Source organism: Oncorhynchus mykiss, chromosome 1 (genome assembly GCF_013265735.2).
Source record: "Oncorhynchus mykiss isolate Arlee chromosome 1, USDA_OmykA_1.1, whole genome shotgun sequence".
Taxonomy (NCBI): Eukaryota; Metazoa; Chordata; class Actinopteri; order Salmoniformes; family Salmonidae; genus Oncorhynchus; species Oncorhynchus mykiss.
In genome coordinates this window covers 44,976,879-45,002,227 of record NC_048565.1, presented here as the reverse complement: position 1 = coordinate 45,002,227, position 25,349 = coordinate 44,976,879, and the positions used below count along the sequence as shown (strand labels likewise).

Sequence of the window (25,349 nt, the reverse complement as noted above, 5' to 3'; positions counted from 1 at the left end):
GCATTTACAGTACACACGCCTCACACTACATGCACACTATAGCATCACGTTTTATGACTGACATTGTCAGTATACCGATGATAAACTAGTCCTCACGTGACATTTTTTCTAAATTACAAAATGCCCCGAGATTTCGCAAGTGGAAAAGGGACTTTAATACATGAAAATGTCATAACATACTCACCACTCCATAAGCAACAGTGTCACTGTAGGTTCTCATCTCAGAGTAGATGTTGGCCAAGAACCACCTGAAAGATTTACACTGCAGTCTGTTCCTCAAAGCCTTCCTCTCCGTGAGGTCCCCTATGTCAATCCCTGAGTCCTAGAAAGAGACACATGGATACCCACGACAACTTATTATTATATATATTTTTTTTTACATAGAACATTTATGGAATACACATTTAGACTGAAATTACTCGGGCCTGGAGTTTTCCTGGCCAGGTCGCATTTACAGGAATAACTCAGGAGGCTATGGTCTTTACCTGTGGAGGAATGTTCCAGGCCATGTAAACGTGGTTCTTGTATTCGTCCATCCACACCTCGGCCACCCTCAGCGCATTCCGCCGCACATGAGCAGTCAGATCTTGAGTGTAGGGCTTGTGAGCACGCTCGATATGGGCTATCCGAGAACAGGGTAGGACCTCCACACTGCCCCCACACTGCCATACCTGAAGTTACACACAAAAATGGTCCAAATAAAATATATATTTTTTTAAATAGGTAGGAAACTGAGTTCTAGCCCTGGAAGTGTTCAGAGCTCAGTAGTACACATAGGGTTAGAAACAAGGAGGAAGTCAGTATCCAGATTTCCATCCTTTTTATGCAAGTACATGTCGGATAAAAATATGTTACGACAGGCCTGATGGAAACAGCGAATTTGTCGGTAAACTTTTTGTGTCATTAAAATGTATTATGTAAATGCCTTTATGCGCAAATATTGATATAATAACCATATCAAAGTAAACTTGGAGTCACGTGATATGTTGTGTAGTCCTCCCACTACGACTCGGGAAAGAATATAGTTTATTAAGCTACAGATGAAATAAGTTATGATAAACGTCACAGGGTGAGAAAATGCGCATATTGTTTTCATGCAGACTTTAGAATATTTCGCTTGGAAATTGGTCGCCAAATGTCAGTAAATGACCTGTGACATATTGACTGTCTGCCACGTCTCACTCAAATCATCAGACAACTGTGGTGCTACCACACTCATAGTATGAACGCTTTTAAGTGCACAACAGTCTCCAAATGGCTTTTACAAAATCACCATATTTTGTAAAGCGACTTACTATACAGCGTTATGAGGAGTTTTTATTTAGCATACAATGTACAGTGAGGGACAAAAGTATTTGATCCCCTGCTGATTTTGTATGTTTGCCCACTGACAAAGAAATTATCAGTCTATAATTTTAATGGTTGGTTAATTTGAACAGTGAGAGACAGAATAACAAAAGAATCAGAAAAACACGTCAAAAATGTTATAAATTGATTTGCATTTTAATGAGGGAAATAAGTATTTGACCACTCTGCAGAACATGACTTACAGTACTTGGTGGCAAAACCCTTGTTGGCAATCACATAGGTCAGACGTTTCTTGTAGTTGGCCACCAGGTTTACACACATCTCAGGAGGGATTTTGTCCCACTCCTCTTTGCAGATCTTCTCCAAGTCATTAAGGTTTCGAGGCTGACGTTTGGCAACTCGAACCTTCAGCTCCCTCCACAGATTTTCTATGGGATTAAGGTCTGGAGACTGGCTAGGCCACTCCAGGACCTTAATGTGCTTCTTCTTGAGCCACTCCTTTGTTGCCTTGGCCGTGTGTTTGGGGTCATTGTCATGCTGGAATACCCATCCATGACCCATTTTCAATGCCCTGGCTGAGGGAAGGAGGTTCTCACCCAAGATTTGACGGTACATGGCCCCGTCCATTTGATGCTGTGAAGTTGTCCTGTCCCCTTAGCAGAAAAACACCCCCAAAGCATAATGTTTCCACCTCCATGTTTGACAGTGGGGATGGTGTTCTTGGGGACATAGGCAGCATTCCTCCTCCTCCAAACACGGCGAGTTGAGTTGTTGCCAAAGAGCTCCATTTTGGTCTAATCTGACCACAACACTTTCACCCAGTTGTCCTCTGAATCAATCAGATGTTTATTGGCAAACTTCAGACGGGCATGTATAGGTGCTTTCTTGAGCAGGGGGACCTTGCGGGCGCTGCAGGATTTCAGTCCTTCACGGCTTAGTGTGTTACCAATTGTTTTCTTGGTGACTATGGTCCCAGCTGCCTTGAGATCATTGACAAGATCCTCCCATGTAGTTATGGGCTGATTCCTCACAGTTCTCATGATTATTGCAACTCCACAAGGTGAGATCTTGCATGGAGCCCCAGGCCGAGGGAGATTGACAGTTATTTTGTGTTTCTTCCATTTGCGAATAATCGCACCAACTGTTGTCACCTTCTCACCAAGCTGCTTGGCGATGGTCTTGTAGCCAATTCCAGCCTTGTGTAGGTCTACAATCTTGTTCCTGACATCCTTGGAGAGCTCTTTGGTCTTGGCCATGGTGGAGGGTTTGGAATCTGATTGATTGATTGCTTCTGTGGACAGGTGAGATTAGGAGCACTCCCTTTAAGAGTGTGCACCTGGGAGCCAGAAATCTTTCTGATTGAGAGGGGGTCAAATACTTATTTCCCTCATTAACATGCATTTTTCTGGATTTTTTTTGTTGTTATTCTAGCTCGCACTGTTCAAATAAACCTACCATTAAAATGATAGACTGATCATTTTCTTTTGTCAGTGGGCAAAAGTACAAAATCAGCAGGGGATCAAATACTTTTTCCCCCTCACTGTATACTGTGTAATATCAGCCTTCGTGTGTTTGTATGTTTATTTCGTCCACCCACAGTACTCTTGCTGAGTAGAGCCCTCAAGAACTCTCCCTTTTCTTCTCTCAGAGAAATCCTTCTTATGGGGATTATAATGGGGCACATGCCTAAAATGTTGGACTGGAGACAACTATCTGCAGACAACATTACACCTGGCTGTAGAAGGTATGACGAATAGTGGCTGAGACTAGAAATATATCAGTTATGAGTGCTGACTGGTTTTTCCCTGACGTTCATGGTCAAACTAACACACAACCTGGTCAGGAGCTCAAAGGAAAAATGTGCTAATTGAGATGTTGAGTGGGGCCTAACTAACAAATGCATTGTAAATTGTGAAGTCTGCCTGCTGAGATAAAATGCTAAAATAATCAAATGGCAGTAAATAAAACACAAATATAATGAAGATAGATCTATAAATAAAGTATTTCTTAAAGCACAGCATGTGGTTATTGGGTACCAGGGAGGAAGAATCTGTAGAAAAACAGAGAAATCCCATCCCTTGTTTTGGCGGGCCTAAATACAACTATTCATTAAGGTGGATGTAATGCCCAGATGTGCAGTTCCTGATTCTGTCAAGAAAATGCCTCATTTACATAATAACTGACAACGGACGATCCATGACTGGATGTCTGTTATCTGCAACATTGGAGGTGATTATGTAAGCACTTGCGCGCATAGATTCTGTTAAGAGAGCGCAGATAAGCCATTCCATAGAGGATTTCAAGTTAGCCATACACTCAACGCAACAATAAAATCGGTCGGTCCCTGAACTTTTGCCATACTGTACTGAAAAGTCACTCCAGCATACTTGTGATCTTTATGCTCCTCCGATTCAATGGATTTCTATACCATATTTTCAGTCAATAGGATTATATATATATATATAGAGAGTCCTCAAACTTTTTCCATATTTCCACACAATAACTATTTCCCATTCAGCCAGGTCCCTAATGCAATATAGTTGCTAGAGAGCACATTTCACCCTCCGGCAGGATGAAGTTAGGCAATCAGAAAAGCTACTGTATGATACAGTCTATGGAGTGACAGCTTGAACCACAGCTGATATGACCCATTATCATTATATTAACACCCAGTCTTGAAGGGATTTTTGAAACCTACCAAAGATAAGGCTGTTCCCTTCCCTCTTGATGCCACAGGACCACAAAGCTGCAAGGGAAAGGAGGCACAAATACCCACACAAGACGCACTGTGTGGGTCTCACTAATGTGGAGTGTGCATGTACAGTGGGGAGAACAAGTATTTGATAACCTGCAAAATCGGCAGTGTTTCCTACTTACAAAGCATGTAGAGGTCTGTAATTTTAATCATAGGTACACTTCAACTGTGAGAGACGGAATCATCTCAAGGTCCTGGAGTGGCCTAGCCAGTCTCCAGACCTGAACCCAATAGAAAATCTTTGGAGGGAGCTGAAAGTCCGTGTTGCCCAGCGACAGCCCCGAAACCTGAAGGATCTGGAGAAGGTCTGTATGGAGGAGTGGGCCAAAATCCCTGCTGAAGTGTGTGCAAACCTGGTCAAGAACTACAGGAAACGTATGATCTCTGTAATTGCAAACAAAGGTTTCTGTACCAAATATTAAGTTCTGTTTTTCTGATGTATCAAATACTTATGTCATGCAATAAAATGCAAATTAATTATTTAAAAATCATACAATGTGATTTTCTGGATTTATGATAAAAATTACAGACCTCTACATGCTTTGTAAGTAGGGAAACCTGCTAAATCGGCAGTATCAAATACACTTGTTCTCCCCACTGTATGTCCCATAGTCATTTCTAAGGGTTAGTTTGATGTACTTTTAGCTCTTTGGAAGTGTGCAAGTTGCTGAGCTGGTTGAGTTTCAGCTCGCTATGTGGCGGGGAGGGGCTGAGCTGAGCTGACTGGCTGTATCGTCCAGCAACAGACAGCAGTGCAGCAGGGACTCACATACAGCAGCAGCAGATTGTTACACACACACTAATGAGTCCAAGAGTCCTCAATATAGGCCAAATCCTAAATTGATATTCCGGGTTTGTACGTAACTCAGGTTGTGTAAATTATTGTTACAGGTTTTGGTTTTTCCATTTATATTTCCATTTATATTTCGAGGTTGGACCTGTGCGGGCTTGTCATCTCGTTAGTCAGAAGGCATTTCACCTGTGCTGGCACAGGGGATATTTAAGAGCAGGTGGCACATGGCTCCAGTTGGCTGAGAGATGTAGAGGGTTAACACCGTTAATTGGCTCGCTCTATTTAGATTTCTAAAAAATAAATAAAATAAAAATTTAAAAAAAATGTCTTCCCTGTATTTTGCTCAACTTTTTGGTTTGCTTCCTGTTTTTAAGTTTTGGTTGCTGTTATTGACTCTTAGCATAGATGTGGGGATCTCAAGTTAGGATTTGGCATATTACTGAGCGGATTATAATTTTGCACTCCACTCACCCTGATGCCAAGCTCCACATTTTCTCCACCATAGACCTCCATTCCCTCATCCAATAGGCCAATCTCCTCAAAGTACTTCCTGTCCACCACAAAACAGCCAATAATAGCTGGGCTCCTGGTACAAAGAAATCAAAAGAGAGATAACAGTCAATTATGCAGTTGTTCTATGAACTACTTCCTAGTACTTTCTAGCGTATTTGTAACACCTCTGAGCTCAGCTGGAGATTTTCCACATTTGATTTCTTGATATGTTTTCAATAATAAACCTGTTTATTTTTTGTTGTTGTCAAGAATGAGGATTACCCACATGTTACTAAGTAACAGCTGTCTAAAAACAACCAGGAGAAAGAAAACAAGAGCTTTGATCTACATCAAACTGATGCAACAGGTTTACACACATTGTTCTTACTGGTTCTGTCATTAAAGATGAGAAAAAAGAAGGAACCCGCACGCACACTGCTCGATATTAAAGAGCATTGATACTAAGCTTTACGTATGGGCCTCACGGCCTTCGTCAGAGCTTTTCTGTTATTAAAATAAAACAAGCCACAACATTGTGAGGGTTTCTCAATGCAACACAATGCCTGTGAAATAGCACAAGACAACTGTTGATTCCTAAGTCTTTGCTGACAATGACCTGATAGGGGCGGTGTGGTTGTACTGGGTCCACCAGGCTTTGGGCGGGTTCAGGTAGCGACACCACAGCTCCCAGTCGAAGCCCTGAGCAGACAGCGGATACTCCTCGATCTCAAACGTATCATACTTGATGTTGTCAAACGACGGCGAGACGATGCGCGTTCTGTCTTCCTTGATCCTGAGAAGAATGGGCTCGGCCCTGCAGGGAAGACCAGGCATAGTGGGACATTGTGTTGCTGTGAGATACATTTGGTGTCTTTTTCAATGAAAACAATATGAGGGTGAACACAAGCACTTCCTTAACATCACATGAGATATGGGGAAACAGCGGGAATGAGGGTCTTTCATCCTGGCCACTAATTGTTAAATGGCTCATTACGGAATCTCGGCCTATGGCTATAGCTTCCAGTATCCTGGGCCACACACAGAATATTAAGCCGATTCGGAGTTTGAGACGTGTGGATTTGGTGAGGGAAACAAATGAGGTTGGATAAATATGGCCATGTATTGTATGTCAGATCACAATCCAGACATGAGTAAAAGCTACAGCTAAGGAAATACACTTATTATCACAACATTGAGTGCCTAGTGAAAGTTTGGGCTGCCTTCAATAATTTTTTTTTTTTTTAATGGATTCAATTAGATTTTTCCCCTACAGATCTACACAACCTACTCCATATTTTAAAAGTGAAAGAAAATTGTACAACACCCCACCTCCCATGTCCTGATTGCACATGTCTTTTGGCAGCCATTACAGCTGTGAATAATTTATACTGAATCAAAATAAAAACGCAAACATGCAACAATTAACATAAAAGGAAATCAGTCAATTGAAATAAATTTACTAGGCCCTAATCTATGGATTTCACATGACTGGGCAGGGCCACAGCTAATCAGAAAGAGTTTTTCTACACAAAAGCCTTTATTAAAGACAGAAATACTCCAGTTTCATCAGCTGTCTGGGTGGCTGGCTTCAGACAATCCCGCTGGTAAAGAAGCCGGAAGTGGAGGACCTGGGCTGGCATGGTTACACATGGTCTGTGTGTGAGGCTGGTTGGACATACTGCCAAATTCTCTAAAACGACAATCAAGTTCTCTGAAAAACAGCTCTGGTGGATATTCCTGCAGTCAGCATGCCAACTGCATGCTCCCTCAAAACTTGAGACATCTGTGGCATTGTGTTGTCTTACAAACCTGCATATTTCAGTGACATTTCATTGTACCCAGCACAAGGTGCACCTGTGTAGTGATCATGTTGTTTAATCAGCTCCTTGATATTCCACAACTGTCAGGTGGATGGATTGTCTTGGCAAAGGAGAAATGCTCACTAACAGGGATGTAAACATATTTGTGAACTAAATTTGAAAGAAATAAGCTTTTGTGCATGAAGAACATTTCTGGGATCTTTTATTTCAGCTCATGAAACCAACACTTTACGTTGAGTTTATATTTTTGTTCAGTATATATTTTTGTTCAGTATATAAGATTCTACCAACTTTGCACAACACTTATGGCAACATACTGTATTATCCATTGTTTTTGGTAAAATTGGTTGGGAATCTATTGTGGTGGCAGCATCATGTTACGGGTATGCTTGTCACCGGGAGGGACTGGGGAGTTTGTCAGGATCAAAATAAATATGAAAGGAGCAGAGCCCAGGTAAAAAGTTAGAGCTAAACCCACCATTGTCTTCTGAAAACCTAACACTGGCTTAGTTTTATTTTTTTTTTAAACGGGACAATTACACACATTTTAACGCCAAAGACAAACCAGAATGGCTTTCCAAGAGGTGGTGAGTGTTCTTGAATGGTCCAGTCTCAGTCCTGACTTAAACCCGCTTGAAAATCAGAGACAAGGTTTGAATTTTCTTGTCCATACATTTTTACATTTAATCTAGAGTGACAAAGTAGTGAGTGCATACATTTTCATAGTTCTGGTATATATCCCAATCAAATTTACTGAGCTTGAGTAATGTTGAATAAAATCTATGGATCTATGGACCCTTATAAGAGTTGTGCAAGGTTGGTAAAATTAGATTCAAAATGATTCACAGTTGTGGTCATGGATGCCAAAGGTGCTTCACCAAGTAACTCTGGAGACTCTAGGATGTGAAGACATTCGCAATCAATACATATTTGTTTTTTTTATTCTTTTACAAAATGTTCTGTAAAATGTTTATTAGTTTGAAAATCTAATTTAATCTGTGAACAACAGATGCATATATCTATTCCCAGTCATCAATAGTGTCAGGCCTAATTTATTTATTTAATTTGACTGATTTCCTTACATGAACTGTAACTCAGTAAAATCTTGGAAATTGTCGCGTTTATATTTTTGTTCAGTGTCGTTCTACTCCACTAAAAAGTCATTTGAAGTCTTCTACATGGGTGTTTTGAGTTATCCATTATAGACAAGATAGACAGAAAATCTGTTGCTGACTGGCACTTAACTGGTATTAGACAAAATGTGTGCAATTTCTGATAATTTAATGTAGAATAGAGTGATGTGATAAATAAATATAGCAGTCAGTCACCCTCTCGTTTAATGACAGACATTTTTCAATCAATCATTCAAAATTAAAAAGTTAGCGCTCCACAAAAACGTATGGAGGTCATCAGCAGACAGCACAAATAGCATCAGACTTGTTCTATATAAAAGGCCTCAGATCAACGTTAAAATGAATAGTCAACATGTTTGTCTGCATAAAAGAGCGGCTGAGAGCCTCATGCGCTCTTCTTTTCAAGCACTGCCGTTGCATTGAGCCAAATTATTTCATTAGTCGAAGACACAATATCTGGTAGCTCAGAAGAGTGAGGCCTCTGAAATGTCTGTTCCGAGAGCTGTGCCAAAGCACCTCGAGTTTTTTGGGATTGAGCCCAGGCTCTTCAGAGATATATGTGTCGGTCGGTCGACCTGTCAAGCTGTGAAGAGAATGATTAACAGGCACATAAACTGTCAGACGACAGAAAGCCCTGTTTCACTACATTGCCATGAACAACACCTTGATGAAAAACACATCTCAACTCCAGTCAGCAGTACGTCAACCCTTTGAGCACTCCAGCGCTGAGGGCAGTCACATATATTATTCTGACAACCCTCTCATCTAATCAAGTTATGTAATAGCTCTATTAAGTAATTACTGAGAAAATGCAGCACATATCAATTATACCGCACATACAGCAAATATCATAACTAGACATGAAATGTTTTAAGCTGTTGGATAGACTGGAACATACACGCGGCATTCCAGTCCCTTACCATCCAATGTTGAACTCCACGTGGGCATCGAACAGGGCCACGACGGGGGCGCTGGCGGCCCTCCACCCACTGACCCGGGAGCGGATCAGCCCCTCCTGCTTGTCGTGGCGGACCACCTTGATGAAGTCTGGCCGCTGGGAGTTGGTTTCCTTCACAAAGTTCTGCAGGTTCTCCTTCAGCTCAGCTACAGAAAACATTCATAGACAGTACAGAAAGAGAAAAATGGAGAGACATTTTACAGAGTCTGTCTGACCTTAACAAGAACCACAGTGGCTGAAACATTGTTGACTGCAACAATGGGAAGCCTTGAAACCGCGTGCAGGTATTTCTCATTATGTCAAATCAAATGTTATTGGTCACATGCACGTGTTTAGCAGATGTTATAGCGAGTGTAGCGAAATGCTTGTGTTTCTGGCTCCAACAGTGCAGTAATATCTAACCATTTCACAACAATAAACACAATACACACAAATCTAAGTAAAGGAATGGAATTAAGAATATATAAATATTTGGACGAGCAATGTCAGAGACTCAGACTAAGATACAGTAGATTATAATATCCTGCACCTGTGAAATCTGCTGAAGGCATGTACCTTGGACTATTGACTAACCACACAATTGAAAAGTGCTTTACAGTCCCAAATTCTATTTATTCCACGGTGTAAAGGGGATTTCAAATAATATTGCAGTTGTGATTATTGATGTCTATCAGCATCGCCTGGTTGAAGGAAGTCAATTCTGCTTTCCCACAAGCTCCATCTGCCACCTGTTTGTTTTAATTTGCTAGGTGGACGTGTCGGCAGTGTCTCACCATGGCAACCAGATGGAGTGATTGGGACATGAAGGGCGAGGACCGGACATCAATGTCTGTTTTCATTACAGTGGTGTTGGAGTTCATGGGAAAATGGCTTTCAGACATGTTTTGGATGGCAATATTGATCATACAACCATGGCTATTAAGTAATATCCAGTGATAGTTAGCGGTAAAAATACAGTAATTAAACTTTTTTATGCCTTTTTCTCCCCAATTTTGTGGTATCCAATTGGTAGTTACAGTCTTGTCTGTATGGGAGAAGCAGCGAGGAGACTTGGGAGAGGCGAAGGTCGAGAGCCGTGCATCCTCCGAAACACAACCAATCACTGCTTCTTGACACAATGACCACTTAAACCAGGAGCCAGCCGCAACCGTGTCAGCGTGTACTGCGCCCAGCCCGCCACAGGAGTCGCTAGTGCGCGATGGGACAAGGACATCCCTGCCAGCCGAACCCTCCCCTAACCCGGGCGACGCTGGGCCAAATTGTACGCCGCCCGATGGGTCTCCCGGTCTCGACCGGCTGCGACAGAGCCTGGACCCGAACCCAGAATGTCTAGTGGCACAGCTAGCACTGCGATGCACTACCTTAGACCACTGCGCCACTCGGGAGTCCCACAGTAATTTAACTTGTTAAGAAATGAAAAGGACAAATAAAAGGACTAAAGTCGCAGCTGACCCTATGAGACACCCCACTCAGGATGGAGAGCCGTTAGCCAGACTCCTGAAACTGTACAGAACGGGAAGAGTCACATTGTTCAAAGTGAGCCAACTGCCAAGGAATTAATTAGAATACCAATGGCCACAAAGGAAACTTTTACAGATTAATTTCCTGCATCTCAGCTATTCAGCTCCGTTTTCAGACAATTTACATTACAGAAGCGCCTCTCTTTTTAATGTAATGATTCAACATTTACATCCTGAAATAGGAGTCCTCAATAAAAATATACATTCAAAAGAAAGTTGTTTTTTTATCCCTCTGCCGGACTCTTTTGACCCTCATCTGTCATCTCAACAGATATGTTCAGTAACATACGCAGCTAAAAACACCTTCATATGAAATGATCAGTCTAGGTCAAATGGAGCCTTTAAAATCTTCTCACTTCCCTCTGGCTCTATAGCTGATCAACATGCAGGTCTGTCCTGCTGAAATAACTAGGCTAACAAATAACTTAATTCGGAGCCGTGTGAAAGTAATCCATTAAATTGGCAGGCAACACCAGCGCATTTTTTAAAAGATATTGTAAATGTGTATGGAGTAAGATAAGTTTCATGAGTTTATTACCAGTAATAAGATTAGAGAGAAACTCCTGATGCACTGTCGGTCCTCAAGAATGTCAAGTGTGAATTGATATACAGTGCTTTCTGAAAGTATTCACACCCCTTGACTTTTTCCACATTTTGTGTTACTTCCTGGATTTAGAAGTTGTTTAATTTAAGATAGTAAGCAGTCTGAATGGATTCCTGTATACAACACAGTGTGTATACTTTGTAAGCTACATTTAGTAGGAATATAGGAGTTACCAGTTACCCGACTTGCCTAGTTAAATAAAGGTTAAATAAAAAATATATATAGGAGTTACCATTGTTGCTGTTGTCGTCGACCAGGATGATCTCCTTGAGGAGGTGGGAGGGAGTCCTGTTCATGGCTGTGTGGATGGAGCGCAGGATGACCGACAGGGCCTCATTCACAAAGATAAATATGATACTTACTTGTGGGAGATTGGTGGGGTACGACATGTTTCTGCACCTGAGGAGAAACAGCAAACAGACAAGATATGAACAAGAAAACTTGTTTTTTATGGACAATAAAAAAGGAACCAACAAAAGAGTCAAAAGGTCATGTACCCATCGGGTCTGAGGTCGGGGATGGGTCTGGCCAGAGAGAGGCGGTCACTGAGGTAACCGTTGTAGCCGTAGTACTGGAACTTCTTCAGCGCCACACGGCGACTCTCAGGACCAAGGTCATGACCCCAGCGGACAAACAGGGAGGAGTCGGAGAGGGACTCCACTTTTTCATCACTACCCTTCTGGGGCACCTCTGTAGGCGAGAGTGAGAGAAAGGAGAGTGGTGAAATGGTGTGTGCCTGGGCTATAGAAATAATAATGTTTACATTCATGCCGCATACTGCAGCTTACATGAAAAAGATTTATACCAGTGGGGAAAAAGTCACTGTATTCAGCACAATCACATACTGTAGCAGGCACACTTCCTGGAATGCATTAGCATTTGAATTGATCCATCTAAAACGCTGCAATGTGTTACTGCAGCCTTGGACTACTGATACCAGTCTTGGACTACTGATACCAGTCTTGGACTACTGATACCAGTCTTGGACTACTGATACCAGTCTTGGACTACTGATACCAGTCTTGCATATTCCTACTTTTCCTGTGGTCTACTGAAAGCAGCAAAACAAAAACCGGTTAGTCCTACTAGATCACATTGTCTGGACAAGATCACTGTTTCTTCTTCACTCAATACCAGTATTGCGAGCTGAAAGAACGTAACGCAATAGAATTTACGATGCCGGGAAACGTCCTCACAAACCACAGCGAGTGATGAAGGACTCGGTGCAGGTAAATACTGAATGCCAATTGTCGGCCAAGTTATTTAATTATAACCACTGCATTGCACTCTCTCTCAGCACCAACTCTATCTCTGCCACAACTGGGATCTCAGCATTTGCTACTCTGAGGGTACAACTTCATCTGAGGAGGAGGATGTTGACATGAAGGGATCCTCACAGCACCACAACACTCAGATTCTGATCAAATGTATATTTCTATGGATAGGTGTGGTTTCTGAGTTAATATTCAATGACAATGTCTGACAGAATTGGAGCCTGAATCAACAATCTTTCGCACACAGTGTTAAATTAATTTAAATGAAGTCAGATCATCAATATTTACAGGCTTTATGGATAACATAAAATCAAGAGTTGCAAAGAAAGAGCCATATCTCATACTGGCCAATAAAAAGAAAATATTGAGATGGGCAAAACAACAGACACTTGACAGAGGAACTCTGCCCAGAAGGCCAGCATCCCGGAGTCGCCTCTTCACTGTTGATGTTGAGACTGTTTTTTTGCAAGTACTATTTAATGAAGCTGCCAGTTGAGGACTTGTGGGGAGACTGTTTCTCAAACTAGACACTGTAATGTAATGTCCTTTTTCTCAGTTGTGCACCGGGGCCTCCCACTCTTTCCATTCTGGTTAGAGACAGTTTGCTCCGTTCTGTGAAGGGAGTAGTACACAGCGTTGTACGAGAACTTCAATTTCTTGGCAATTTCTTGCATGGAATAGACTGACGAGAATAGACTGACGAGTTTCAGAAGAAAGTTCTTCGTTTGTGGCCATTTTGATCCTGTAATCGAACCCACAAATTCCGATGGTCCAGATACTCAAGTAGTCTAAAGAAGTTGTATTGCCTCTAATCATCACAACAGTTTTCAGCTGTGCTAACATAATTGCAAAAAGGTTTTCTAATGATCAATTAGCTAATACAATTGGAACACAGGAGTGATGGTTGCTGATAAATGGGACTCTGTAGCCTATGTACAGTTGAAGTCGGAAGTTTACATACACCTTAGCCAAATTCATTTAAACTCAGTTTTTCACAATTCCTGACATTTAATCCTGGTAAAAATGTCCTGTCTTAAGTGAATTAGGATCACCACTTTACTTTAAGAATGTGAAAAGGAGAGAGAGAATGATTAATTTCAGCTTTTATTTCTTTCATCATATTTCCAGTGGGTCAGAAGTTTACATGGGTCAAATGTTTTGGTTAGCCTTCCACAAGCTTCCAAAAATAAGTTGGGTAAATTTGGCCCATTCCTCCTGACAGAGCTGGTGTAACTGAGTCAGGTTTGTAGGCCTCCTTGCTCACACACGCTTTTTCAGTTCTCAATCACAGAAAATTTGTGGGCAGGTCAGGGCTTTGTGATGGCCACTCCAATACCTTGACTTTTAGTTCTATTTTTGTTTCATCAGACCAGAGGACATTTCTCCAAAAAGTATGATTTTTGTCCCCATGTGCAGTTGCAAACTGTAGTCTGGCTTTTATATGGCAGTTTTGGAGCAGTGGCTTCTTCCTTGCTGAGCGGCCGCTCAGGTTATGTCGATATAGGACTCGTTTTGCTGTGGATATAAATAATTTTGTACCGTTTCCTCCAGCATCTTCACAAGGTCCTTTGCTGTTGTTCTGGGATTGATTTGCACTTTTCGCACCAAAGTACGTTCATCTCCACGCGGCAGAACGTGCCTCCTTCCTGAGCGGTATGACGGCTGCAGGTCCCATGGTGTTCACACTTGCGTACTATTGTTTGTACAGATGAACGTGGTACCTTCAGGCGTTTGGAAATTGCTCCCAAGGATGAACCAGACTTGTGGTCAACAGTTTTTTTTTCCTGAGGTCTTGGCTGGTTTCTTTGGATTTTCTCATGGAGGTCAAGCAAAGAGGCAATAAGTTTGAAGGTAGGCCTTGAAATACATCCACAGGTATACCTCCAATTGATGCAAATTATGTAAATTAGCCTATCAGAAGCTTCTAAAGCCATGACATCATTTCTGGAATTTTCCAAGTTGTTTAATTAAAGGCACAGTCAACTTAGTGTATGTAAACTTCTGACCCACTGTGATTGTGATACAGTGAATTATAACTGAAATAATCTGTCTGTAAACAATTGTTGGAAAAATTGTGTCACGCACAAAGAACCTAGCTGTGTGTTGCCGCTTTCCATGTTGTCTGTAGCTTGTGAGGTGTGGAAACACTTTGTTGCTTTTATGAATTTTGTCTTGCTGCTTTTTGTTTTATGTTGCTCTGTCTGTATGCTGCGTCTTGCTTGTCCTATGTTGCTCTGTCTGTATGCTATGTCTCGCTTGTTCTATGCTGTTATTGTCTATATTGTAAATGTTTCTAATAACCTGCCCAGGGACTGCGGTCGAAAATTAGCCGGCTGGCTAAAACCGGCACTTTTACTGAAACGTTGATTAATGTGCACTGTCCCTGTAAAAATAAAAAATAAACTAAACTCAAACTCAAAGTAGCTGTCCTAACCGACTTTCCACAAATTTCTTGTTAACAAACTATAGTTTTGGCGTGGTTGAAAAACAAGTTAATGACTCCAACCTAAGTATGTAAACTTCAACTGTACTGTAGATATACCATAAAAGAAGAAAATCGTTTCCAGCTACAAGTCATTTACAACATGAACAATGTCTACACTGTATTTCTGATCAATTTGATGTTATTTTTAAACAAAATTCAAAAGCAAGGACATTTATGTGACCCCAAACTTTTGCACAGTAGTGTACTAATAAATATATATATATATATATATATATATATATATATATATATATATATATATATATATATATATATATATATATATTTTAGGGGGTAGATCAGCTTTAATACCGCAGATGGATTGTAGCTTCCATCAATATAATTGTCTGCATTTCCAATCCCCCATATTTTTTATTGAATATTGTTAGTAAAAGCCTATTTCTCAACTTGAGACCATTATTACCGATAGCATGCTGTGGAAATTACACCATGACATTTAAACTGAGGCAAAATAAAATATGCAGGCACCTATAGTAATTATTTCCTATTATCCATTTGTGCAATAAGCAGTTTCTCCCGGAGTCTTGAAAACAGAAAAATGATCAGTGTCGTAAAGTCCTTGCGGGACAGAGAACAATATTTGCCCACAACAGAAAACCTGATTGTAGCTTTGTGAAATAGTGAGTGCAATATGTGCATCTAGTCTTGTGTAGAACACAAATACCACAAGAAATCAAAAACAGAATGTTTCTACGGCATGCATTCAAGTCTTTTTCTCCATACTGTCAACAACAGTACGTCTATGGGAAATGGACTAGATTCCGTAGCTTTTCAATGCTCAAATTAAGGTAAAGGAGATGTGTGCATTCCGCATGATGAGTTTCAGTATTCAATTATACAATCTGCTCAATCTACGAGATGAAATCATTTGACACAATCCTATTTCCAGTAAATTCGTGTAATAATGTAAAGCTCAGAAAAAGTCATTGCCTCTCCACTTTGGTAATGGCATTCACTGTGTACTTGGGGGGGAGGGGGGGGGGGGGGGGGGGAACACAGTTCAGTGTCTTTTTTCACCTCAAATTTATTAGCAGCCGTAATAACAGGGTAAATGTTTACCCTGCGTTCTGGCCTGGCCTAGGCCCCCCCAACACAACACACCTCTGGGCCATAGTGGACCTCTGGTTAATCATGTGGAAAAAGAGGAGCCGTCTAGGCACGTGTGAAGGTTTCAATAGACAGGAGTGTTTTGGACTGGGAAAAGTAGCCGCTTCGCGTGAGTCTTAAGTAATTTAGTAATGAAGTACAAATACAGTAATGGGATTATAGCTTGTCTCGGAGGCCTACTACGTAGGAGTCGGATTATCGTACTGCCTTAAAGTTTTGGGGGTAGGTATCCTCCCTCTGAACCTTGTACAGTACCCCTACCCCCTTAGATCACTGAGAGGCTAGTCTTTCATATACAGTGCCTTGCGAAAGTATTCGGCCCCCTTGAACTTTGCAACCTTTTGCCACATTTCAGGCTTCAAACATAAAGATATAAAACTGTATTTTTGTGTGAAGAATCAACAACAAGTGGGACACTATCATGAAGTGGAACAACATTTATTGGATATTTCAAACTTTTTTAACAAATCAAAAACTGAAAAATTGGGCATGCAAAATTATTCAGCCCCTTTACTTTCAGTGCAGCAAACTCTCTCCAGAAGTTCAGTGAGGATCTCTGAATGATCCAATGTTGACCTAAATGACTAATGATGATAAATACAATCCACCTGTGTGTAATCAAGTCTCCGTATAAATGCACCTGCACTGTGATAGTCTCAGAGGTCCGTTAAAAGCGCAGAGAGCATCATGAAGAACAAGGAACACACCAGGCAGGTCCGAGATACTGTTGTGAAGAAGTTTAAAGCCGGATTTGGATACAAAAGGATTTCCCAAGCTTTAAACATCCCAAGGAGCACTGTGCAAGCGATAATATTGAAATGGAAGGAGTATCAGACCACTGCAAATCTACCAAGACCTGGCCGTCCCTCTAAACTTTCAGCTCATACAAGGAGAAGACTGATCAGAGATGCAGCCAAGAGGCCCATGATCACTCTGGATGAACTGCAGAGATCTACAGCTGAGGTGGAAGACTCTGTCCATAGGACAACAATCAGTCGTATATTGCACAAATCTGGCCTTTATGGAAGAGTGGCAAGAAGAAAGCCATTTCTTAAAGATATCCATAAAAAGTGTTGTTTAAAGTTTGCCACAAGCCACCTGGGAGACACACCAAACATGTGGAAGAAGGTGCTCTGGTCAGATGAAATCAAAATGTAACTTTTTGGCAACAATGCAAAACGTTATGTTCGGCGTAAAAGCAACACAGCTCATCAACCTGAACACACCATCCCCACTGTCAAACATGGTGGTGGCAGCATCATGGTTTGGGCCTGCTTTTCTTCAGCAGGGACAGGGAAGATGGTTAAAATTGATGGGAAGATGGATGGAGCCAAATACAGGACCATTCTGGAAGAAAACCTGATGGAGTCTGCAAAAGACCTGAGACTGGGATGGAGATTTGTATTCCAACAAGACAATGATCCAAAACATAAAGCAAAATCTACAATGGAATGGTTCAAAAATAAACATATCCAGGCGTAAGAATGGCCAAGTCAAAGTCCAGACCTGAATCCAATCGAGAATCTGTGGAAAGAACTGAAAACTGCTGTTCACAAATGCTCTCCATCCAACCTCACTGAGCTCGAGCTGTTTTGCAAGGAGGAATGGGAAAAAAATTCAGTCTCTCGATGTGCAAAACTGATAGACATGCCCCAAGCGACTTACAGCTGTAATCGCAGCAAAAGGTGGCGCTACAAAGTATTAACTTAAGGGGGCTGAATAATTTTGCACGCCCAATTTTTCAGTTTTTGATTTGTTAAAAAAGTTTGAAATATCCAATAAATGTCGTTCCACTTCATGATTGTGTCCCACTTGTTGTTGATTCTTCACAAAAAAATACAGTTTTATATCTTTATGTTTGAAGCCTGAAATGTGGCAAAAGGTCGCAAAGTTCAAGGGGGCCGAATACTTTCGCAAGGCACTGTATAGTGTCATTTGTTTAGGGTTGGGAGGTGGTGGGGGTTTGTGAGCTCCGGGGTACAGCCCAACGAGCTACTGCCACACTGATGTCATCATGGCAAACAGCAGGCTGAAGTGACCTTGCTGAGAAAACACTGGCTTGTTTTCAATGGTTTGCTCAGCTGGAGTAACACAATATAGACACACTCACAGTCTGTAGAGCTTCCTCCCACAGAGAGCAGCGAGGATGAACATGAATATTATTAGTGTAGGTAGAATTTATAGCTACAGCATCATGAAACTCAGACAAATGTAAAAACATTTGTTTTTATCTATTCATGGGAACACAGCACGTCACAAGGACTTAGATTATCATCAGATCAAAGGTTGTGCCGCTTGTAATTGCAAGCGGGGAGTATTTTTACCATCATTTTGTTACCATAACCAATGGCAATATCTTGATCCACCACAAGAAAACTACATTATGCAGATGGTCTTGGACAACTGAGTTGCCAGAGAAATGTAGGAGGTGAGTTCCAGGTTGGTCATTTTACGAGGTCACTCTCTCATTAGAACACAACACTGGCTGACAGACCGACAGAGCAGTCTGGAGGGCATGTCTGTCTGTCTTTGTGTGTATGTATGAATCTACATTACCCCTATGAATTAAACAGTTGAATTCATGCTGCATTACATCAGAGCAAAGACATCACTTCTGGGTTTGATGAGAGTCACAGATTGTAGTACAACTTTTATGTTAACATTTATTGGAGGCTTACATTGTCAGCTTTGAGTATAAAGGTTTAAAAAAAGGTCCAATTTTTGGGGGGGATAACTATACGTTTCCAAGTCAATGGGCCTAGGGCAATTCCACAGGTGCTCAGTGGGTGAGGATGCTGGTTACAGTAAATGGAAAGAACGGGGGCTTATGGGTTGTCCAGAACTCAAAAAGAGAAAGAAATCAGTCATGAGCTGAACAGCAGGTGACCCAACTGTGGTTGGTGACTATTAGGATTTCCTATTGTAGCCAATTCAGTTGCAGTAATAAGTGTACTGTATATAAATACACTGTGTACAAAACATTAAAAACACCTTCCTAATATTGAGTTGCATTCCCCTCCCCCTTCTCTTTGCCTTAATGTCCTTTGGGCGGTGGATCATTCTTGATACACAAGGGAAACTGTTGAGCGTGCAAAACCCAGCAGGGTTGCAGTTCGAGGCACACTGAAATCAGTGCGCCTGACACCTACTACCATACGCGGTTCAAAGGCAAATCTTTTGTCTTGCCCATTCACCCTCTGAATGGCACGCATACACAATCCATATCTCAATTGTATCAAGGCTTAACAATCCTTCTTTAACCTGTCTCCTCCCCTTCATCTACACTGATTGAAGTGGATTTAACAAGTCACATCAATAAGGGATCATGGCGTTCACCTGGTCAGTCTGTCATGGAAAGAGCTGTTGTTCCTAATGTTTTGTACACTCAGTGTGTACTGTAAGTGTTGATTATTAGGTGGCAGGGGTCTTTATGTCGACACTGTGTTTTGATGCATTTCTGATTTCTTTCAAGACTTTTTCTGGTAGATGTTTTCTAAGACTAATTTTCCATCTGTTTATCTAGAAATCAAAGCCTTTACTTATGCCTCATTTTTAAGATGAAAATGGTAAAAAAATGTTTACCTATGCCTTCATTTCCCAAAAATATAGAATTGTATCTTTAATTTGATAAGCGGCTATGAACTTCACACGTTGGTGCTCATGGGACTTTTTCTATGGAAATGCACCCTACAATTATCTACAATGCATTCGGAAAGTATTCAAACCCCTGGACTTTTTCCACATTTTGTAACAGCCTTACTCTAAAATGAATCAATCTACACACCCCATAATGACAAAGTGAAAACAGATTTTTAGAATTGTTTGCAAATTTATAAAACCAAATACTTATTTACATAACTATTCAGACCCTTTCTGCTGAGACTCGAAATTGAGATCAGGTGCATCTCGTTTCCATTGATCATCCTTGAAAATGTTTCTAAACTTCATTGGAGACCACCTGTGGTAAATTCAATTGACTGCACATGATTTGGAAAGGCACACACCTGTTTATATAAAAAGGTCCCACAGTTGACAGTGCATGTCAGAGCAAAAACCAAGCCATGAGGTTGAAGGAATTGTCCATAGAGCGCCGAGACAGGATTGCGTCGAGAGACAAAATCTGGGGAAAGAGTACAAAAACCATTTCTGCAGCATTGAAGGTCCCAAAGAACACAATGGCCTCCATCATTCTTAAATGGAAGAAGTTTGGAACCACCAAGACTTCCTAGAACTGTCCGCCTGGCCAAACTGAGCAATCGGGGGAGAAGTGCTTTGGGAGGTGACCAAGAACCCGATGGTCACTGACAGAGCTCCTCTGTGGAGATGGGAGAACCTTCCAGAAGGACAACCATCTCTGCAGCACTACACCAATCAGGCCTTCCTAGTAGAGTGGGCAGATGGAAGCCACTCCTCAGTAAAATGCACATGACCGCCCGCTCGGAGTTTGCCAAAAGGCTCCTAAGAATCTCAGACCATGAAAAACAAGATTATCTTGAATGATGAAACCAAGGTTGAACTCTTTGGCCTGCATGCCAAGTGTCACATCTGGAGGAAACCTGGCACCATCCCTACGGTGAAGTATCATGTTGTGGGGATGTTTTTCAGCGGCAGGGACTCGAAGACTAGCCAGGATTGAGGAAAAGATGAACGGAGCAAAGTACAGAGAGATACTTGTAACCTGCTCTGGACCTCAGACTGGGGTGAAGGTTCACCTTCCAACAGGACAATGACCCTAAGCACACAGACAAGACAACGCAGGAGTGGCTTCGGGACAAGTCTCTGAATGTCCTTGAGTGGCCCAGCCAGAGCCCAGACTTGAACATCCCTGGAGAGACCTAAAAATAGCTGTGCAGTGACACTCTCCATCCAGCCTGACAGAGCTTGAGAGGATCTGCAGAGACGAATGGGATAAACTCCCCAAATACAGGTGTGCCAAGTTTGAAGTGTCACCCCCAAGAAGACTCGAGGCTGTAATCACTGCCAAAGGTGCTTCAACAAATTACTGAGTAAAGGGTCTGAATAATTATGTAAATGTGTAACTTCCTGGTCTTATATTGTTCTAAATTTGCACAAAAAAAATTATGTTTCTTTGTCATTATGGGGTATTGTGTGTAGATTGATGAGGGGAAAAAACATTTTACAATATATTAAGGCTGTAACGTAACAAAATGTGGAAAAAATCAAGGGGTCTAAATACTTTCCGAATGCACTGTACATTTCTTGTTGCAGTTATTTTCCTGATTTTTACTTCTCTCCAACATTGTAACGGGGGATCCTACTGGCTAAGAGGTAAAGTTACATTCCCCTTGACAACATCAGTTCAACAAGCCTCCTGCTGTTAAAGGGACCATCTGCAGTTGCTACATCCATCTTTGGTACCCATTGATCCTTGAAAAATATAACTTACAAATGCCTTATGGCCTTAATTCAACTGTCGTATAGCATCAGAACCCAAAATATAAGCTTATTTTACTCTAATGTTTCTAAAAGTAAACACTACAGCATTCAAAAACTGTAAAAACTATAATTTTGATATCATGGATGGTCAGTCCTTGGACCCATAGCTCCAACTATGAATTTGAAAGTGGTGAAAAAAATAAAAAATGTACAAAGCCATCCCTCAGCTTTTTAGCGAAAGTGGCGGGGAAAACGCTTTGTTATTGTTTTAACTGCTGATTGTCGCTTTAAGGCTTCGTAGACTCCCCCAATAGCTGTGAGACTCCCCCTAAAATAATGTCATTTTGTTTTTAAAAAGAGAATCTAATTTGCTCTCAAAGCTATTGAAATTCTCTCTTGCCAAAGCCTTTGTTTTATCTGTTTGTTTACAGAACTTGAATAAATCACACAGAGAAAGTTCCCTCTTTTACACTAAGGCTTGTGGAACAGTGGTGCTGAAGTGCTGCCGTGCCTGCAGCGCTGTGCCTCGGCTCTGAAATGATTAATTTCATCATCATTTAAACAGATGGTCTTCCCACCTATTTCCTCAACCGTGAATAATGATCAGCCATTTGCAATGCATCGCTTTCAAGAGCTTTAGTTTTGTTTGCCAAACTGTTCTTTTCAACTATCAGTCACCATTTGTAGCACATCCTGATGTGCTTACATAGTGTGACGGCCTACTGAATCTGTCCAAATGGGCATCGTTTTTCACTCTGTTCATCTGTCCTAAATCCCTCTCTGTGGGATTTGGATCACCTCCCTCTGCAGTCAAGGCACTATCAGTATCCATCATGTCTGCGGATTACCCACAAGGCCTGTCGGGAGACTCTTACATGCACACACACTTCGCTTGCACGTGCGCACACTAGGCTTGGGCGGTATCCAGATGGTCGAGACGAAGGTATGACATGGTGCCATACTGGAATATTCGGTAATACCGGAACAGAACACAAGGGGCGGCATTTTTAAACTCCACTGAGCCTTTGTAAATCCAAGATTAGCAATGCTAACAAGTACATGTAAAATCCCATAGAGAATGAAACTAAAATGCCAACAAGCTAATTGAACATTTTATACAGTCTGACCTAAAGCATTTGCAGGACAGACATCCCAACTCAAAAGTTATTGTAGTAACTAAAAATAATAATAATTCTAATCACAGTTTGCTGCACACACAAAACATTAAACAGCAACGCTCTTGATCCAGGAGGGGATTCTCTTCTGTTACCAAACGAAGCTTGATTTTGCAAGAAGCTAACCACTTAGCTAACTAGTTAGTAAATGCACAACCGCAGAGCATTTAGCACACCTTAGACAGTTGACTTAATAGGTTATAAAATGTTATAAGCTGGCAAACATGAAGTTGTGAATTCCATACTGTAACTAGATCACCTGGCGTGTGCTGCACAACAGTGAGTGACTCGCAAGCAATTTTCCCTCTAAACGTCACGCAGCTACCCCTGGACTCCGGGCACAGAAGAAATACAGTATCAGCCCACTGCGAGAAGCATGAGATTGAACTTCACCTAACATTCTAGAGTTTTCCCTGTTTTCCCTGATCGAATCAATGCAATATTAACCACTTTCAATGCAACATACCGAAACAAAACGAACTATGCATAATTTAGTATGCAAAACTAACTAAGCAAGAAATTATGTTGTAGGTAGAACACATCGGTGTAGGAATAGCACTACTCAGCCAGTACTCTACACAGGCCGGTGCGGCATAACCAATCAGAGCTGCAGTAGGCCTATATGCAAATATCCATATATGGCAATGGTCTCTCTGTCATTTACTTTGACCTGGACTGTGTTAACAGCACGAGTGGCCATGAGTAGATGCACTTGGTTTGAGATCAAAGCAAGAGCTGCATGTAGCCACAGGTGCACATTTTGTTAATATCCTTTGCTAGTTAGTGAGTTATTAGCCCAGTTATAGATAATTTGCACTTAATAGGGGAGTGATTACTTCATACAAGACATGTACATTTCTAGACATCTTTGAAAAGCAGTGGTCTAGGGCACTGCACCGCAGTGCTAGCTGTGCCACCAGAGACTCTGGGTTCGCGCCCAGATTCTGTCGCAGCTGGCCGTGACCGGGGGGTCTGAGGGGAGACGCACAATTGGCCTAGCGTTGTCTGGGTTAGGGAGGGTTTGGCCGGTAGGGATATCCTTGTCTCATTGCGCACTAACGACTCCTGTGGCAGGCCGGGAGCAGTGCACACTAACCAGGTCGCCAGGTGCACGGTGTTTCCTCCGACACATTGGTGCGGCTGGCTTCCGGGTTGGATGCACGCTGTGTTAAGAAGCAGTGCGACTTGGCTTGGTTGGGTTGTGTAGTGTTTCGGAGGATGCATGGCTTTCGACCTTTGTCTCTTCCGAGCCCGGTAGTAACTACTAATAATTGGATACCACGAAATTGGGGGTAAAAAAAGAAAAAAAAAAGAAAAGCAAGTCAGGTAAAGAGGCTTTTTGTTGTATTTTGAGACCGGCTTGAATAAGCCAATATGTAGAGGGTACCATCATTTTGTTTGATACTCTGTAATAATGGTATGGGAATAATAATGCATTTTATTTTGTAAAGTGGTTTCTTGCATCAAACACCACAACATTTTCAGTCACCTCCTTGTCTGAAGGACAAGTGGATAAACAGGTTAATGTCAAGACCTGCATGTTTTTTTTTTAAACATCTCATGGAATGTAGGCCTACATTGATCATCACACACGGGCTGCTACCACACACACAGGCTGAATGGCAGAACAGCTATTCCCATGTTAAAATGTTATGGGACGCATTTTCTCCATTGTTTTTGATATAGACCACACTGGTAGGCCTGCATTATGATCAAATAGCCACAGTAGCCTACTTGGCCATTGTTAAAACAGTAACTTAAAGTGGGTACAGCCTAAGTGTTCACAGTAAACATGTGGGAAGTTGCACAGAATGTTCACAACATTCAAGTTGAAGCTCAGCAGTCCTGAAATTTGCTCGGTGCCAGAATTTTTTTTGAGGGAACATTGCTCACAAGGCTCCATCCAGTCGGTCTTCATTTATGTGACAAGTGAAATGAAGAACGAGCTCCTCTTTATCTCCTAACATATTGTACAAGTTGACTGCAGGTGTTACCTTAAAAAGTAGCTACAAATATTCAAATGTATAACAAAAAATAAATAAATAGTTTCAAGTTACAGCATTGTAACTTAGCATTTACTTTCTCCTACAAAAGATATCAGGAGAATGTAATTGCTCAGAGAGTAACATTAGCTAGCTACATTTTTAGATATTACATGCTTCTAATTTTGACAGAAAGGGGTTTCATTTCAAGCTCAATTGTACAGTTAGCTAAATAGCTAAGCCATTTTCTTTTCTAAATAGAGCCTGGTGGCATTGTTGACACTTTGTTCATTGTTGTTTAGCTAGCTAACAATAGCTGGCTGGCTCTTTAGCTAACATTACGTGGCGTGTGTACAACACTCGTTGAATATGGTTGGTGTCTGCAAAAAAAAGCATCATGAAATGGTTGCCAGCAGAGCTGGTTAAGCTGTTTTCATGTTATCACGAGGTAAACAAATCATCGACCAGAGCGTCAAGTGCGCTATGAACGCTCCGAGAGCGAAACGAGATGGGTTGGGCTAAAGC

The 25,349-nt window shown here is 41.5% G+C and overlaps 1 protein-coding gene across 3 annotated transcripts in view; it reads right to left on the bottom strand.

The window, feature by feature from the left end:
* Nucleotides 1-25,349, bottom strand: part of galnt18a (UDP-N-acetyl-alpha-D-galactosamine:polypeptide N-acetylgalactosaminyltransferase 18a) — a 101,234-nt gene that overhangs the window by 60,207 nt on the left and 15,678 nt on the right. For all 3 annotated transcript variants that reach the window (XM_036978259.1, XM_036978276.1, XM_036978266.1), the window contains exons 2-8: nt 11,881-12,073; nt 11,616-11,782; nt 9,222-9,405; nt 5,965-6,162; nt 5,328-5,442; nt 486-671; nt 185-322 (exon numbers count right to left, since the gene is read on the bottom strand). In XM_036978259.1, the coding sequence (XP_036834154.1) occupies nt 185-322; nt 486-671; nt 5,328-5,442; nt 5,965-6,162; nt 9,222-9,405; nt 11,616-11,782; nt 11,881-12,073 (1,181 nt within the window). The remainder of the gene's footprint in view (nt 1-184; nt 323-485; nt 672-5,327; nt 5,443-5,964; nt 6,163-9,221; nt 9,406-11,615; nt 11,783-11,880; nt 12,074-25,349) is intronic.